Below are 18,437 nucleotides of genomic sequence, written 5' to 3'. Positions count from 1 at the left end.
TTATTGGGGTGGCCCAAGCGATCTTCAGATCAATAAGAGGCTACAACGCTCAGGACTAACTGCATTAGCGTATCTGCTGCCTTCAGAGTCAAATATAAAGAGCACTCACTGCATTATGTAAAAATTCACTTGAGCACACGCTAAATTATACTGATGAAATGCCTTGTGACTGTGTTTACCTCAGTCTGCACCATGGCTGGTCTCTGAGTGCGCAGCATTTTGACAGTCTGAAAGATGTCCACGGCCCCTTCGTAGCGCATCCTTTCCAGAACAATACTCAGAGTGATGAAGACACCTGTCCGCCCCACGCCAGCACTGCAACAAGCACCAAAACAATCAGCAGCTGCTTACGGTGGGCCATAACCCAGGCACAAATATGATACATCCTGACTGCCGGTCTTTGACGTTACCTGCAATGGACAGTGATGGGACCGTCCTGCCCAAACTGCTCCTTTGTTTTGTGCACCTGACCAATGAAATCTATGAAGCCTTCTCCCGATTTGGGCACACCTTGTTCTGGCCAATCTGTGAACTGGAACTGACGTACTGTGCGTGATTGGCCGTCCTATGGGATAAAGAATAATAAACATCGTAAACATATGGCAATGTTTCGACAAATATATCATTAAAATATATCACACATTGCACCATATTCTAGTTTGTTTGCTTCTTCCACACCTTGTAACTAAAAACAATCCTTGAATAATTTTTATGGGGGGGTAATTATCGCAAAAAGTCCATTGAAAGAGCTTTTTCTTGCCTTATTGACTGAGAGAACGACTGCCAGGCAATATCCGTGCTCCATCTAATGATTACTGTTATCTGACCCTGAATCAGTGGCTGTGGTTAACTCTGAGCTGTAACGTCTCTTCGTCTGCTACTGTCAACCACTCAGTAAGCAATTACATTTCTTCTTTTCGGCTCAGCCTTTCTGACTCTCCTTTAATGGGGATCAATACAGCATCTGTCGAAGTGGCGTCAGGACAGGCCTGGATTAGCTTGAGTTATCTCTGACTGGCGCACACATCAGCAAACACAGGCACAGTGCCGTCAAGGTTTTCTGGAGACAGCACAATGAATGAGTGATGTTGCGACCGCCTGTCGATAGCACCGGGCTAACCTGTTGTGCTGCACATATTCACCTAAATAACCGACACACAGGGGTGGTCGATAGGACATGCCTTGCACTGCTGCCTCCTAACAATGCTGACAGAATGAGAATGGAGCAGGAAAGTCACACCGTGTTACGTTACATGAACAACAGGAGCCTTTAAACACAGGGACACAGTTAACTTACTCTTGCGTCTGTAACTTTGAACTCCCGCAGGATGTACTGAGGCATGTTGTACTCTGCCATGGGATCGACCACAAAGTACTGGTAGCGGGCCGAGCGCTCCGCAGGCCAGTACTGGTGGCACTTCTCCTGAGAGACCACAACAAAAAAAGCCTCATTAGGAGCTACAATGGAGGAGAAGTGACATAAGAGAGCTTGTTTGTTTACATACCCGTCCCATTTCTCTCAGTTTAGTGAGCATGACCACTATAGTGGAGTTGTGCTCCCACAGCATCCTCCAGAAGTCCTCTGTGGTCTCAGCCAGTGGACCCTGTGTGGCGATGTAACCTCTTTGCTGCCTGCACACACACATAAGACACACAGTATCAAACCACCTACTTCTTACTTCTTAGTCAGGACTTAAACTGAACCAGAGTTAGGCTTGAGGCCAAACACAGGGGCAGTCAAAACACGTGTGTGTATAACTGGACTGTGGAGCTGAATCATCATGGGCAATGCCCCATACGTCCCTTCGCTGAGGCTGTGGGTGAAAGTGTGCAGTGATGACAGACATGAGTGGACAAGACAGGTGGGAGCACGACAGTGAAAACCTATCCAACCCAGTCACTCATCAAGCCATCATAAGAGAACAAAGAGGTCAGGTCGTATTAGTGTTTGCAACATACCTGTATCCATCTATGTAACTGGCGTTGACATAGTCCGAACCCTCCAGGCCCCTGATTGGCTGCAAGCAGACACGGGTGGTCTCATAGGGCATGATGTTGACGAGCCGATTCTTGAATTTGTTGCAAGGCAGGTTGGCTGTGACAAAACGGGATGTGTGGGCTTTGGTGTTCGCCAGACGCTGCAAATGAGAACGAGAAAAAGCGTGTGTGATCACAGTGGCTCGGCGGAGAAAACTGATTATGCTTGCTGAGATGCAGGTTAAATTAGGCTCATTTGCATGTGTTGGCTAATGTGAAATGGGGCAATATATCTGAGAGCTCGCAAAATGATTGAAAACAAACTGTTTAAAAATCACATTATGTAATCATATAATTTTAGCACTTCAGAGGATAAGCATGATGGGTTTAATGAATTGCACACAAATATTAACGGCCTGTGTTCATTTCACAACCATGACCAATCCACAGAAACTATTCATGTTCTATACTGTATATAGTTCTGTTGAATCTGCCAAGAAGCAACGTTCACATTCTTCTTTTGTATAGCTAGTTGTGTTTTTTTAGCGAGAAAGAGATAACTTCGTCTTTTAGCATCATGGGAAGGATGCTAAAAGGAACACACATGAAAAAACAATCACAAATCACGTTCACCTTAAACTCCAGCTCCATGCCGGTGACATGCTCGCCGCTCTCCACCTTGGACAGCTTCTGCATGTAAGAATACAGGCTCCTGGCAGCCACCTCGGTGTTACCGCAGGCCACAGCCTCCAGCAGCGCCTCGTGGATGAAGCTGTACTGGTCCTCTGTCTGCACCATGTAGTTCCTCTGTGACCTCATCAGAGTCACGTGGCCATATATGTCCACCGTGCGCTCGTGTCGAATGCGCTCCAACATGCCGTCGATGACTATAAAACATCCGGTCCGCCCAACGCCCGCACTGACGGCACAAAAAGTTTAGACACGCTTTAGTATCATACTGAACAAAAACAAACATTGTGGGTTACTATATTTTGGCACCTGTGTCAGCAATCATTTTCCCTAATCCTAATTTGTTTTTATTTTAAAAACATGTACAATAGGCCAGGATGTATGAGAGTGTGCATGGGGGATGACGGATGAGAATTAGCCTAAGGCTACAATCCGGTGTGGCTTGTTCATTAACTTGCACTGTCCCTACCAAATAAATATAAAATAAAAAATAAATAAAATAATCTATCTGAATTTGTTCCATGATTTTATACTGAAATATCGGCACTTACCTGCAGTGAGCGATTATTGGTCCCGCGTCAGGAGGGTTACAGGATTTAACTCTACGGAGGAAGTTGAGGAACGGTGTGGGGTATTCTGGTACACCGTGATCAGGCCATGCTGTAAACTGGAACTGCCGCACCTCTCGCCGCTCACTATTACCACTCTAAAACAACAGAAGTCATTGGTCATTAGAATCAACCTCACTGAATTACATAAATACATGAAAGTTAACCATACACATCATCACCTGCTTAGATAATCCAAAAGTCATCCAGCAGATTGACATTTATGTTGGTAATGATGACTAGCTATATATAATGCATTCAAGGTTGTATTCTCTTCACTCAGGATTCATAATATTATTTAGTTTATAGCTGTTGTATTCTATCTGAAATGTTGCAACAACAACAAAAAATCCAGTGCATTGTTTTCTATTAGATGTTGAAAATACTAATTTGGGGAACTTGTTTCTGCAGTTGCAAGCTACACTTGGCCTAGTTTTAGTGTTTGTAAGTAGGCCACAGCCTGACGGACCTAGATTAGCCGCGGTTTGTATGAAACGGCTGTGCCTCCAACAGTGATCCAATCTCAGGCCAGCGCCGGGCGGCCTGTCTGAGCTGAGGATTGGTGATAGCGGGGAACGAAGAGCTAATAAGGCCATGTAATGTAATGGAAAAGTGATGACATTTACCTTATGCAGGGAAAACGTGCGGATGCAGAATGTGGCGAGCTCCATTGTGTCCAGCAACGTGACTTGGATCATCCCGTAGGTCTCTGTGCCTCGACTCGGCCAGTACTGGTCACACTTTATCTACACGAGAATGAAACAGGGCTTAATTTAGTTCGCAGATTTATTTGCAGTGGCCGCGTCCAAGCAGTTCCAGGTAAATGGGGCAGTAGGTAAAAAAAAAAAAAACAGCTCCCTTACCCTAGACTTCTCCTCCAAACGTGTCATCATAACAACAGAAGCAGCTCTCTGCTCCCACACCATCCTCCAGAAATCTCCAAACGTTTCAGCAAGCGGTCCCTGGGTGGCTATGTAGGCGTTCTGCTTCCTGTAGCCGTCGATGTAGTTGGCATTGATGTAATCGCTCCCCAAGATACCTGCAAATGAGACACTTGTAAGGGGCTCGAGACACAAATTAACCTCAGTGCGTGGCATCAAACAGCCCGAACGAACTGACGTCGGCTGCTGGATGATGTGCGGGCGACAACAAACAAACCGGAGTCTCGGGGTAATTTTCTAAGAGCCAGATCAAACTCATTCTCTCTTCTTGTTCTGGGGCTGGCTGCACTTGAATGCACCCATGGTTTTGTCAGTCTCATGCCGCTGCACTCAGGCGCCTCTCAATGCGGTTTTGCTGTCTCGGATTTGATCCGTCACTGTGCGCTTCTTCCTCACGGTTTCACTGAGTTAACCCAGCACCAACCTACTCACACTTATAATCCGTAACGAGGGTTTATCTTATATCAGCTGACTGGAATATAACTTTTATATTGGCCAACACTCTAAGACAGAATATGTTCTCTTCGTTGCATAGGTGTCAAATCCTTAAATAATAAAGCATACTATTTTTTTCCAACTAAGTTTACCGGCAAATAATTTTGAATTCAATGTGTGGTTATAATAGATGAACTGAAATGGCAAACAGTATAGACCAGGGAGCTACTTATGCTTCAAAAAACACTTGTGTAAAATGCAACTTAGGTAGAAAGAAAGTGACTTGAGCAGTCCTTGTACTTTACAACATTGAGCCAACTGTTCACAGATTGTGTTCAACATGTTCAGAACAAACAGAAAAGCTCCTACAAGTTATCAAGTGTGTAGAGATGTAGCTACTGGTAGCTCCCGAGCTACAGGTTTGAGATCCCTGGCATCGACGGTGAGCGTATTGTTGAGGGATTGGCATTGCAACGCTTTTGTGACATTTCTAAATTGATCGCCTCAGTTATGTCTTAGTGCATCTAAATGAAAAACGTAATGTACAAAAGTAGTTGAAGCCTTAATAAAATGATATTTATTAAGAACAAGTAGTGTATTTTCCGGACAATAAGTCACACTTTTTTTCATAGTTTGGCTGGGGGTGTGACTTATACTGTTATTTTCATACTGACAACTGCGAGAGGACGCTCTAGGCTTGTGTACCAGTGTCTCCTACTCCTGTACCACCGGTTTAAAAAACGGTAATTGAGCAGCAGAAAGAAAATGTGGAGTTAGTGAGAAACTTGTGAGGAACTGGCGAAAAGCGGAGGTTACTCTTACTGCAATGAAGAAAACAAAAAAAGCTAATCACAGGCGAAAAGCAAGATGGACACAGCTAGAGGAACGAGCTCGCAAATGGGTGCTTGAACAACGTGCTGCTGGGAGAGGATTGTCAATAAGCAGTTGCGTCTCCATGCCCAGATAGTTGCCAAGGCTGGTGCAACTTATAGTCCGGAAAATATGGTAAAAAAAAATACCAGCATTTTATGGTCAGAAATGAATTGGCTGAATCCAATTCATTTCTGACCATAAAATTGCGTTTTTTAAATTTTTTTATTTTTTTTTAGCAAGGAACAATTTGTAGTGGAGACGATTTGAGTGCAGAAGAGGAGGACCATAGAGGACCCTCACCTCAAGACATTAGCAGATGGGGGCAAGCATTTTGTGCCCTACTAACTGAGGAAATAGCGGCTCTAACCCTGTTAAAATGGAAACACCGACACAAAATTCTCATACAATTCTTCTCATATAATATGAAAATGCTCACCTTCAATGGGTGCCAGGACCACTCTGGTATGGTCGTAAGCGATGACATTAGCGTAGCGGTTCTTGGGCTTGTTAACCTCCAGGTTGGAGTGCTCCCAGGTAAACTGCTGACCCGGGTCGATAGACTATGGGGAGGAACAACAGCGCGTGCTTTGAGTGTGTGGAAGCTATTAAGCGGCGCATTTGCAGATAATGGATCGTCTGCTCTTACTCCATAATGCAGACAAGTTACACAGCAATAAATTACAGCACTGAATTAATCATGAACATATAATCAGCACACGGATAAACAAAAGTTAAATCATATTTGCGTTATGAAGCAGAGGCTCAATGATTAAAAACCCGCTCCGTTCGCTCCTACAGAATGCTGATGCCTTCCCACCTCGTACTCCTGGGACAGTCTCAGGTTGTCATTGGCTTTCAGCAGCTCGATGTGCTCGGCCAGCTCACTGATGGGGATGGGAGGATGGCTCATCATGCCTGTGTGATAACAAGGATCGCAGAGTTAAAGGGTAAAGTTCAAAGGTGAAGCCGGCAAGAGCTTGAACAGCCTCAAATGACAGCAGATTGACAACGCTCGCATGCAAAGACATGCTGATGATTATAATCAGGCAGCATCACATATCATTAAGGGGGACACTGAGGCGGAAAATCAATTTTGATCCATGTGCTGGGACAAAGTGAGGCTAGGCGCGTTTGTTTGTAAATGTGTTTTTCTTTGATAAATTGCTGGCGGTGTGATCAGAGGAGCAACAACTTTTCGAGAAAGCAAACACAGACAGAACGCTAATTAGGAGGGCTGCACATCGGCGTACAGGCGCCGCGCTCGCAGAGGAAAAGGACCTGTGCCTCCCAAAGTCATTTCTCTACACAGCTGGAGGGAGAGGAAAAGACAAATATCTACAATGACAAATCAAAGGCCCCAAAGTATTACTGCACAGAGAAACGATACAATTCACAGGAAAAGAGGAAAGTTATAATGTGCCTCGGCGTTCGATGAAAAGAATCTGTTGCATTTGTCTCGCAGTTCCCATTTCAGTCTTACCCTCATCAAATCGCAGTTGTAATCCTCATCAGGAAAACTCCACTGCCTACCCTGAATTTTCGCCTTTCCATTTTTGCTTCCTACTCAACAACAAAAATGTCAGCCTGCTTTCCTATACTCTCATCATTAGTCATAATCGTGCGCCCTGCTACTATGAAAAGATTACATTCCGTTGCCATAAAACTTCCACATTGACCTGCCAAGTGTGGCTATTCTCTGCAGTGCTGCACCCACCAGTAATCACGACGAAACACAACTGTCACGACCGCAATGACCTGAGATAGCATCAGGCAGGATTTTCTTGGAAACAAATTTCATCTTTACTGAGCATCTCAAAAGCACCCATCTCTGGGGAGAAAAAGTGGTGGTAGCGCCAGCTTCAAGGTTGCTGCCACGCGAGAGTGAGAGAGAGAGAGAAAAAAAAAAAGAATGATAAAAGGGAAAAAGCTGAGGTATTTTTTTCACTTCGGTGGCTTTACTCTGCTTCCCGGGATCACGTACTTTCATCTCAGGATTAAAATGGTTCAGGCTGCGACAGGTAAAAACTAAATCTGTTGCCGTGATGATGAAACGCAACACCTTTTCCTGTGTGATTCTATAAACTATCTGCAGGAATGCCATGAGAGTAAACTGACACAGGATTGTTTTGAAAGCTATTAATTAAATGAGGGGAAAATAAAAGCATGGCAGCATCAGCCTGGTGCCGTGACCACAGCAGCTGTGTTGTTAGATCTGGCTCAGTGGGGGGCGATGCGCGGCAAAACCCTGTAGTTAGTTCACAGTGGGGTTTTCAGTTGGCAATGAGACACACGAGCGCTGATCTCTGCACACCGCGACTATTTTATGTCCAATTTCGAGATATTCATGATTTATGAGATAAATCTGCTTAACGGCCGTTGTGTGTGTTATGTGACGCTGGGCATGTGGAAGGTGGGCGAGCGGAGATGATCAGATTCTGTCACTAAGCTCTGACTCAAGTGTGACTAAGCACTGACTGTACTACCTGGGCAGCAGCCATTTTGATCTGAGAAGATTCAGGAAGCTGCCAGGTACAAGGCAATTTATGATGCGGAGGAGTACTTCCTCAATCTTGTCTGCATAATCGCAGCAGGGATAAAATTAGCCTAATGAATATTTCATTATCGAATCATGAGCGATTGGAAGTACACTTTCTTATGCAGATACCACTGCTGTGTGTTTGGGTGCCCGTTTCAGCGTGTGACTGAGACATACCTGGTGTCTGGAAGTTGATGCGCCTCATTTCCACGGGGTCTGTCGGGTGGTGTGCCATCATCTCGGCGTTGCTGAGGAGACTTTTGGTTCCTGGTTCAGAGTCTTTGCGCTTACTGCTCAGACAAATACACAGAGGTACATTTGTGCCAATAATCACATCCCCTTCATCTACATCTTCAAACACTTCAAACATTTAGATTACTATTGTTGCCACAAATTGTACAAAAGTCTATATCATTTAATATTTTGTGATTGATTTGTGTACACAGTATAGATATTATTTCAGAAAACTAATACAGTTAAATTTACATTGACATTGTGGATGGTATACTGGTCAACAGTTAAATTATGTATTATTATTATTTTTACTACAGATTTTTTTTTTTTCATGTTGAAAGGAAATAATCAAATTTACCAGCAAGTAAGTAAATTTACTTACTTGCTGGTGCTTGTAATTCCCTCAGTGAGTGTAAGTGTTGTAAGGTAAAATGAACAAAGAGGCTGACACCACTTTAATCTTACCTGTCAGGTTGACTGCTTCCAGTGAAACGGGAGCAAAGAGGCCAGGAAGAAATAATTGGGGGCCGAAAAGGAAGGAAACAGACAGATTGTTAGAGAGAAAAATCAATACACTGCATTAGTATTCAAAAGCGTGATGGCTTCTGCAGATATGCAAGGCCTAGAGCAGGGTCAGGCGGCTTGATGGCTGTCTGAGAATAGAGCTAAGTCTAAAGTGGAACAAATTAGCAGAGAAGCAGCCTTAAAAGGTCAGCGTACATCGAGCTTCCTACTTTTTGCAAAACAACACAGCCAAATACGACCTGTGTGTGTATTTATTTATTTATTATAGGGACCGTGCATATTAATATACATTGTTGTAATTATGCCAGAATTAGCCTAAGGGCTGTTTTTTCATCTGAAGTCCCAAGACAGGTGTTATGTGTCATCCTGAAGGGAATAAAATTAGATATATACACATAAGACAATCTGATAACATACAACACAGTAAAATATTTAAAGAAAACAGCACTCTCAATAGCACAAACCAAACATGACAGACATTACAACAAGACTCAACAACAATCGAGACAAGTCAGACTAACACACAAGAACAAGAAGCCAGCAGCGGGTAGCGTGATATTTTTTTTATCTGTATTTTAAATTAGTTACATGTATTGTTTTTTCTAATAGTTGTGTGTTATTTTCTAGATGAAGCAGAGATGATAGTATTTGACCATGTATTCCAAACTGAGTAAATTATGCTTTTGTAATAGTGGACAGTGATGATATGAGAGTGGTTTGCGGTCCAGAATTTTTATGGTGCGTTTATACAGGGACTGGATGAGTTTGAGAGTTGTGACATTGGCATGTGACCAAGCAGTTAAACAGTAGGTTAAATGTGAGAAGATCATTGAGTGCATGTGCATTTTTGCATTTGTATTTGGTGCCGGATGTGAAGTTGCTGAGGGTAAACTTGAAGCGATTACTGATCATTTTAACAAGTGGTTTGAGTGACAGTTTTGAGTCCAAAATGACACCAAGATATTTATACTGGGTTACAGTCTGCAGCTGTTCATAAATACGACTCACGTGAGACTTAGTGTTACTGAAAAGCATTTAAACTGTTTTAGATGTGATTAACTGCAGTGCTTCAGCTGTGATGTGAACCATGGCCTGGGTGAGTTTTTCAGCCACTTGGGAAGCACTGCTGCCATGAACATATAGCCCTGTGTCATCTGCATACATTTGCAAAGGGGGCAGGTGGACGGGAGGTCATTAATGTAAAGTTAGAATAATAAAGGCCCCACGATTGACCCTTGAGGCACGCCAGTTGAGACAGGCAGGGCAGAAGATTGGCAGCTTTGCACTCTGACATTCATTCATTCATTCATTCATTCATTCATTCATTCATTCATTCATTCATTCATTCATTCAGATATGACTGAATCCATTAGTATTGATGGAAAAATTAAAGTTGTGTAATTTAGTCAGCAGGATGTTGTGATTTACTGTATCAAATGCTTTTCGTAAGTCAAGGAAGACTGCACGAACAACCCCACCCTTGTCCAATAACCCTTCTCTTATCGATGTTCTCGATAAAGAAGCAGGTGGCAGTTTCAGTCGAGTAACTGGCTCTAAAGCCAAATTGCATCAGGTGTAGGGCAAAGGAGGTGGTGTTGAGGTGTTCAGTTATTTTATTTGAGACCAACTTTTCAGCACCTTTGGACATTATGGGTATACTTATGGGTCTGTAATTAGCCAAAGACAGAGGGTCACCATTTTTAAATATTGTGACAACAACAACAGATTTCCACATGCTTGGAAACATTCCCTGCAACAAAGAAAGATTGATTATCTTGGCAATGGGTTGTGTGAGTGATGTACGTAGCCCTTTAAGCATCACAGTGTCCATACCAAAAATATATCTCGTTCTAGATGGCCGCAGAGAATTGATGCACTGTGTAAATCATCACTGTCCGAGACACTCATTAAACTGTGAACACTTTCATCCACAGAGTAAGTCATACTATGTGAGGTTTCCGGTGGAAAACAACTTGCAATATTAGCCAAGATTAGCAGAATCTACAACATAATGGTTAAATGCTTAGGTCATTTATAAAATTTGTTCCCATCTTGATTCCAAGAGCTTTATGCACTCTGGGGTGGTCGGGAGTAAGCTTTTTAATTTGATCCCATATTATTTTGGAATTTCCATTTGCCCTCGCTATTATTGACAGAAAGAAGTCAGTCTTAGCTTTCCGCAAGGATATAACCACTTTGTTTCTTAGCATAGTAAAACGACCCCATCATGTGTAGATCTGATTTTATTTGTTACTTTTCGGACTTGATCTCTCTCCTTCATAAGTTTTAATTTGTCCGAGTTTATCCATGGAACTATATTTTTGCGCTGTTTATGGCAAATTTTCTGAGAGAACTCTCTTATGGTTTTATCTAATGTTTTGAGAAGTATATTCTGTAGCACTCACTTTTTGTACAGGAGGATCGCAATCACAATGCAAATGATGAAAACCACGGCCAGGACGGGTCCCACCACCCAAATCAGACCATCCCCAGCGTCCAGAGGTTGGGGGTCCGAGTCCGGGGCGATCACTGGGTCTGTGTATGGGCTGGCGACATACATCTTCTGTAAAACAATGTGAAGTGAAAGGTTAGCACTACTTCTTTATACTCTTCTCACTATCAAGATTTGTCGCTCCTCTTTTAAATGAAAAAAAAAAAAAAGAAAAAAAAAAAAGAAAATCCGCATTGCACTGCCATGTGGCCCGCGATTACGCTCATGGCACCCTTCTGTTCAATAAAAACTATGAGCCAAAAAACCAACACATTTTGCACATATAAAAAAAAAAAATATATATATCAACTTTGATTGAATTAAATAAAGAGCACAATTCATTATCATTCCTTGTGTGTCTCTTTACAATTTCAGTAGCTGTGGCAGAGAGAGTTTTGGAAATAGATTGCCAAACAGATGTGCGTTTCTAATGTGTTCAAATGAAATCATCCCATAATAAACATGTCCAATCTGTATAAATTCAAGCTCCATATTTATGTCCAATTCAGCTCCATTTCACACACAGCGCCGGCGTAAAGGCCAGTTCATCTTCTGGCAGAGCTTTCTGTGCTCCCTCGCTCTTTATTACCATTGGTGATGAAAGTACATGAGGGTTATTGCCTTGCTTACAACGCTTTGACTGGCATGAATTTTATTGTTTTAGCTGCAGGGTTAGAGCACTGTGCAATAGTCTCTGGCAGATTTTTATAAAGGGACTCTCTGAACAAAACGGCAAAATACTCAATTTGCAAAGAAAGAGAAGATGCAAAACTGGAAAAAAGTATAGACCTATTTCACAAGAATCTACCATAACCTTCCCCAGTAATACTATTGCTATTACCTGTTCAAAACTAAAAATAAGCTAAACAGCTAAAACGTTCTCTCAGTATTAAAGTTATTCAGAAAGGTAAAGGCTGTGAGATTCTGTAATACCCCTGTTGTGGAGTTGAGTTCAGCCAAAATAAAGAAGACGTATTCCTGCCCCGGCTCGAGGGCTCGGTTCTCAAAGCCTCCGTAGTCCAGCTGGTCCCCCAGGGTGAAGAAGGCGGGCAGAGTGGCAGGTGTGAAGCGGGCCGTGATGTAGGCACGCCTGAGGTCCACAGTCTTCGTCCGAGAATCTCTCTGCTTTTGACTGATATCCTTCAACAGCTGTGGGGAGCGGGCCATGCAGACAGACAAGAAAATGCATGACTAACACTGGGAAAAACATACTGCATTAGAAAAGGGTAAGCATTGCCAGGAGTTTCTATTAGTGGTATCATTATGCTTGTGTTTGTATAAATATATCCAATACACACAACCGTAATTTCTCTCACCTCCTCGAGATCCATCTCGTCCGGGCTCTTGGGTTGTCTGATGACGCCGCGGGCTCTCTTTAATGGGACCACTACCACATAAACGTTCCTGTTAAGACAAGCCCATACAAACACATTAGATAATCCTCATTACCACTGTGTTGTTGTTCATCATAGTTTAGTCTTTGGTGCCTTTTGGCCTCTAAACATTGACATAATTAACATGAACAACTCTTACTTGACGGGTGTCCTCGTCTCCAGTGAAGGCAGTATGATGGTGACTGTGGCCTCCGTGTCACGGGTGTGGTCGATCTCCGGGCGCCGGATGGTGATTGGTGGTGAGGTTTTGGCAGTGATGCGGTGGCGCAGACCCCCCATGTTCCCCTCTGGAGACGTGATCATGAAGTCGTAGCTGGTGTCAGGCTGGAGGTTCGTGATCACTGCCTTTCTGAGCCGGGCGTCCACTTCCATCTTTCGCAGGCTGTACTCCACCTAGAAAAAAAGGGCAGTTTGATTAATATCTGGTTATTCCTGGTATCAACTAATTCCAAAATGTTTTGAATTATTTAGAGTATAGTCTGTGTCAGAGTGATGAATATTTTATAACTTCAGACACCAAAATACTGAATGAGAGCATAATGAATTTTGAATTGATTATTGTTGTGAAATGATGAAGTCATAGACGCATACGATGTACTTGCTGTTGGAACTTGGTGTTTTATCCCACACAGTGAGTGCTTGTATTATACAGATCAGCAATTCAGGTGGTACACAGGCTCCTCAAGACTTGATAAAACTACCTACTGATACCATCCACTACCCTAATGATGCTGCTTACGTGAACCAGTTTAGAAGTATTAATCTACCGTAGTCAATCACAGATGATTGGTTGAGTAATTTGGTACATTAGAGACATATTATGCAGACAGTGAATAACATTAAATAAGCAACACAGCGCAGCCAGCGCTGTCATTTTAATTGACAATTCTACAGACGTACCGTGAAGCGATAGGAGTTGCTGCTCTCGGGAAACTCCCACGTCAGTAGGACACTGGTTTTTGTGGCCAGATTGACAGAAAAATTCCTCGGCACATCTACAATGAAGACAGATAAGACACAGATAAGTCTCTTGTGGAAAGGATTTATTTATTTTTTATGTGTAGCTCCTCAGATTTCCACTACGGTCCTGTTGAAAATGTGACAAAGACTGAGAGGACAGAGAGCATGACGTTGAGGAGGATGAGCAGGTGAGGAGGCGAGTGGACGTCAGAGCACATCAGAGACAGAGCAGCGTTAGGAACGTGACATGCCCCATTCTCACAGTGTTAGTGTTTGTAACTCTGGTTTCAGCATGTCAGCGGAAAGGTTTGTAAAGGTGGCTGTGGAGGTCTATCAGATAAAAAACGCTTACCTGCAGATACAGGCCCAGATGAGACTCTTTCTTTAATTCACTTTCTCCACTTACCTTGTGCATTAGAAACTGTATTTCCAGGTCTTGTATTGACTTTTACCTGAGGGTTTGTGATAAGCTGTGCTCTTGAAGCAGACATCCATTAACATTCAGGCTGCTCCACTGGCGGTGAAGGAGAGGTGATGAAGGTAGGTGAGTGAGGGAGATAGGGGGAGCATGTTCCTCTGGACTGTGCAGCTCTCAGCCTCGAGGAGCTGCACAGGTTTGACCTGCAACAACTGGTCCACACTTCATTTGGTGTTTTGGGGGGGGCAGAGCTGTGAACTGGGGCCAGTGCGTAGGAGGTAAATGGTGTGTTAAACTGCCCTACCTGTTTCAAAGGCCAGTGTCTGGCACAGCCGTGGTGGGCTAAATGGCCCCGGCCCTGCCTTGTTGTGGGCTCTGATCTGCACCTTGTAGGCTGTGCTGTGATTGAGGCCAACTACGATGTAGCTGGACTCAGTGGCTGGTATTGTGACAAGCCATGGGGGAGCAGAGGGCACAAGTCCTGAAGAGGCACTGGGGACTACAGGGGCTTTCTGGCTCACTGCCTTTTTATAAGCTATCGTGTACTCAATGATGGCACCATTACAGTCTTCTGGGACAGGGGGCTGCCATGAGAGGTGCAGAGAACAGCAAGTGGCATTCACAAAGTCAGATATTTTGGGGTGTCCCGAGGGTGGGCACATTGGAATGGATATTTCCTGCTTTGACACAGCTCCATATCCTGCTCTACTCTTAGCAGAGAGGACGAAGACATAGGACGAGCCCGGGAAGAGAGTCCTGACAGAGTAGTTCCTCTCCTGGGGAGTGAAATCTACCGAGGTGTTTACAGAGCTGTTCTTCAAACCAAACTGCAGCCGGTATCCTTGGATTTCCAGAGGCCGTCCCTTTTTGTCAGACTCAAAACTTTCCGGTGGTGCCCACTGCACGGCCACTGATGCACCAACGCCAGGAGTAACCCAAAAGGATGGAGGGCCAGGCACTGCCAACCAGAGGAAATATGAACATCCGGGTACAAATAATATCTAGACGTACACTATATACAGAATGTAAACAAAACATCCTTACCAATCCCAGAGGTCTGCACCAGCCTTGCTTTACTGTGTGCTCCATCCCCTTTGGTGGTATAAGCAGCCACTGAGACAGAGTACACAGTCTCTGATTTCAGCCCACCCAAAATCATCTCCTGCAGCACAATAATCGTCTTGTTAGGAGTCATTACAGATTTGTAAATTAATGGTCAAACATCCATAAAGTGTTGCAAAGCAGTGCATCAGTAAATGTCAGGTGGTGAAAGATTATAAAACATGAAGAGGGGATCAGTGCAGACTCACATACTGAGTGGAGTCAGTCTCCTCCATCTTTCCTCAGAGACACAGCGCGCCGCAGGCAGCCAGACGAGACCAGAGAAGAGAATGAGTAAAAGCACCAAAAGAGATGGGGGTGTTTGAGAACTAAATAACATTACACAGGATTTAAATATTCAGACATGGAGTCACCTGGGACTCGTCCAACAGGAGGTCCTTGATGCGGGGCAGGTTTCGTGAGTCACTGGTCCCGGTATTACTGAAGTGCACCTGGTAACCTCTTATCTGGCCTTGGCGTAACCGTGGTGACACAGGTCGCCAGGTGACACGTAGCGCAGACGAGTTCAGAGGCTGCACGTCGACCTGACGGGGTGCTGCTCCAGGAACTACACACAGAGTAATTAAATGACCAGTGAACTGGCCACTAAATAATCAACTAAACAATCAATGCTGATTAGCTGAGAGCTACAGCTCTGTCTGCCTTACCGTCTTCATCAGTTCTGCACAGCACAGCCGGGCTCTTAGGTCCCGTGCCTCGAGCAGTGGAGGCAGCCAAAGTGATGTTATACCAGCTCCACTTGTCCAGCCCTTCTACCACTGTTTGCCCCTGCTGAGGCGGGATAGTCAGGCCCTTCTCTTCCTGGCCCTGTCCCCAGCCCTCAGCTACTGACACTTTCTGGTAGTTCAGCTCATAAGCAGCTAACTCTCCGCGCTGCTCCTCCACTGGAGGAGGCCTCCAATTGACTCTGAGCGAGGTGGAGCTCACACTCTCACAGGACACCGCCTCAGGAGGAGCAGAGGGCTCTGATTGGATAGGGCAACAGTTTAGGAACAACCAGAGAACAGGACAGGAAAATCCAGAGGGGGAAGATGCAAACCAAAGGAAAGAGCAGGAACAAAGGGAAACGACAAGAAAAATAATCTGAACTGAAAAAGTTATAACAAACAGAAAGATGACTGAGGCACAAAGGGAGCAACCACAGAATGTTAAGACACTGTTAGGCACTGAGCCTAATGAAATAAAGCAGAGACAAGAATATTGACCTGATTTAGACAATGTAATTATAGGAGGACCTGTGCCTCTCATACACAGCAGCTATATTTAAACATCCATCTTTAAGAATGAAAAGAGATAAGACTGTTTCAATGGGACAGGATCAGCTCACAGCACAGCACTACAGCAGAATATATACATTTCACAGACTTGTCCAGCGCCCTGCCATAATCCCCTACAGATAATACCATACAGCAACAAGGCTTTCCACTGCTGACAAGGAGAAGGTCTGGGGCTTCGGAGGGGAAAGAAAAACAAACGAAAACAGATCTCACACAGAGCTGAAAGGATTTAGGAGGCAATAAAAGAGAAACGGGAGCCCCGGGAGAGAAAGGCACTCAGATGGATATTGGGAAGTCAGGCTGGAATGATGAATTGAAGACAAGAATCGAATCAGGGACAGTTCTAGTCTGACTGGAACACACAGCCCTTGAATCCTTAGTATCACCACCCTCTGTTTTCCTCAGGCCACACCTGTAAAATGCCCACGTGTATGCAACATCTGGACCATATGTGCGCTTCCACAGCTTCATAGAGTTGTGTGCTTGTATGGGGGTGTAATAGTCATAGCTGACAGGTTCAAGTATCTCTCCACTCAACCGTACAGCCAGTGTTCTGCTGGCCTCAGGGGACAATCTCAATGTGCAGCAAAGCTTGGCGATAACAAAGCAGTGTGCATTACCTCCCCAGGAAATGAATTCTGCTGCATGAAATAGTCTGCTTATCTGGCAACCTGCAAACTACCCCGCTGCACCACCTTGGACTCCACTTCATTTTAGAGGTAGAGTAGGAGCGCTGAAATCGTCCGTAAAACTGATATGGAAACGGATCCGGTGTGCGATTACAAGTGCTTACCTCTGAAGCCACACAACAACATGGACTGAACTTGATCTCATATGTGACTTGAAACTTGTACCTTATCCTTTGTTATCTCTGCAATGTTTTCTTGTTTTGTTTGTTTTTTTGCCTGTCGTGAAGACGTGGAGTAATTTAATCTGAATCTTAAGAAAGTCACATAATTCATATGCACGTACTTGTATGTTGACTTGAAATGACATCAATAACTTTACTGTGAAATGTTTTCTTTCAAATCAGTTGCAAAGATAGCGCCAATATCTTAAACATGCACTTTCATTTTAAAAGCAAGGCAGTTATGGGAAAACTACGTGTAATGGCTGTGTTTTAAAATGAAAACACAGTAGTTTAGACATTGAGCCAAAGAATAAGGTACGACACTGATAATGGACTGGCTGTTACTTACCTGTCAACACAGCAGGACAACTGCAATTCTTTAATGCTCCCCTCCACTGGCTGTTTGCCAGTAAGTAGCACACACTTTTGCCCTTTCATAGACATTAGACACTGATAGAGTGGAAAAAGTGAAAGGAGGGCAAGGAAAAGGAAGAGTGAAACATTATTCGCTGCTTCGTCTCCATCTGTCAGCATGCCCTGCTCGAGGAAAAACGCCAGTGAGAAAGGCACAGTCAAACAGCGATGGATGTTAGGGAGAGAGGCTGATGTATGGTTTGATAAACAAGATAGATGGAGAGTTAGGAGGATGAATGCTGCCAGATTCAAGAAGCAAAGCTGTTATTTGTGTAGGCCAATCGCTCCGGTATCATTTTACACACAATTCAATCAGTGCTCGAACCGTGTGCCTGCAGGTATAATCCAGTGAAATTGAGACGTACTGGCTTGTGACGTCCTCTGCACCAGTTCGTTGGTGAAAGCTCCCATGCCTTTGTTGGAGGTGGCAGCCAGGGAAAAGGAGTATTCTGTGTCTGCCTGCAGGCCCACCACTGTGTAGGAACTCCTCGGCCCGAAGGTCAGTTTCTCCTGTGAGAGCAGTGGAGGGGAGCAGAGGACAGAGGGAGAGAGGGGCGGCTCAGTGCACACAGATACAGGGCTTATACACAGCGGCAGATAAGACAGTCACCGCGCACTCCTGTGGCTCTGGAAACTCCACATTAATCTTTCAAACTTCTCCTTTTATCTGCCCTCGGCCTTGTTAAGCAGTC

At 44.1% G+C, this 18,437-nt stretch overlaps 1 protein-coding gene across 8 annotated transcripts in view; it reads right to left on the bottom strand.

Moving 5' to 3' along the window:
• ptprsb (protein tyrosine phosphatase receptor type Sb) overlaps positions 1-18,437 on the bottom strand; it is a 74,293-nt gene that overhangs the window by 3,920 nt on the left and 51,936 nt on the right. For 4 of the 8 annotated variants that reach the window (XM_079568739.1, XM_079568742.1, XM_079568740.1 and 1 more), the window contains 19 exons: positions 18,111-18,255; positions 13,605-13,699; positions 12,844-13,097; positions 12,627-12,714; positions 12,244-12,459; positions 11,225-11,382; positions 8,760-8,774; positions 8,238-8,350; positions 6,342-6,439; positions 5,961-6,084; positions 4,139-4,314; positions 3,902-4,021; positions 3,219-3,373; positions 2,611-2,896; positions 1,960-2,138; positions 1,506-1,632; positions 1,298-1,423; positions 411-565; positions 180-315 (listed from right to left, as the gene is read on the bottom strand). In XM_079568739.1, the coding sequence (XP_079424865.1) occupies positions 180-315; positions 411-565; positions 1,298-1,423; positions 1,506-1,632; positions 1,960-2,138; positions 2,611-2,896; positions 3,219-3,373; positions 3,902-4,021; positions 4,139-4,314; positions 5,961-6,084; positions 6,342-6,439; positions 8,238-8,350; positions 8,760-8,774; positions 11,225-11,382; positions 12,244-12,459; positions 12,627-12,714; positions 12,844-13,097; positions 13,605-13,699; positions 18,111-18,255 (2,766 nt within the window). Of the gene's footprint in view, positions 1-179; positions 316-410; positions 566-1,297; positions 1,424-1,505; positions 1,633-1,959; positions 2,139-2,610; positions 2,897-3,218; positions 3,374-3,901; positions 4,022-4,138; positions 4,315-5,960; positions 6,085-6,341; positions 6,440-8,237; positions 8,351-8,759; positions 8,775-11,224; positions 11,383-12,243; positions 12,460-12,626; positions 12,715-12,843; positions 13,098-13,604; positions 13,700-14,386; positions 15,041-15,126; positions 15,245-15,392; positions 15,420-15,557; positions 15,752-15,851; positions 16,170-18,110; positions 18,256-18,437 lie in introns of all 8 variants that reach the window. The other 4 variants (XM_079568741.1, XM_079568744.1, XM_079568745.1 and 1 more) reach the window with 2 other exon arrangements.

The sequence above is a fragment of the Gobius niger genome (assembly GCF_951799975.1).
Source record: "Gobius niger genome assembly, chromosome: 13".
NCBI lineage: Eukaryota > Metazoa > Chordata > Actinopteri > Gobiiformes > Gobiidae > Gobius > Gobius niger.
This window is presented reverse-complemented; position numbering and strand designations above follow the sequence as displayed.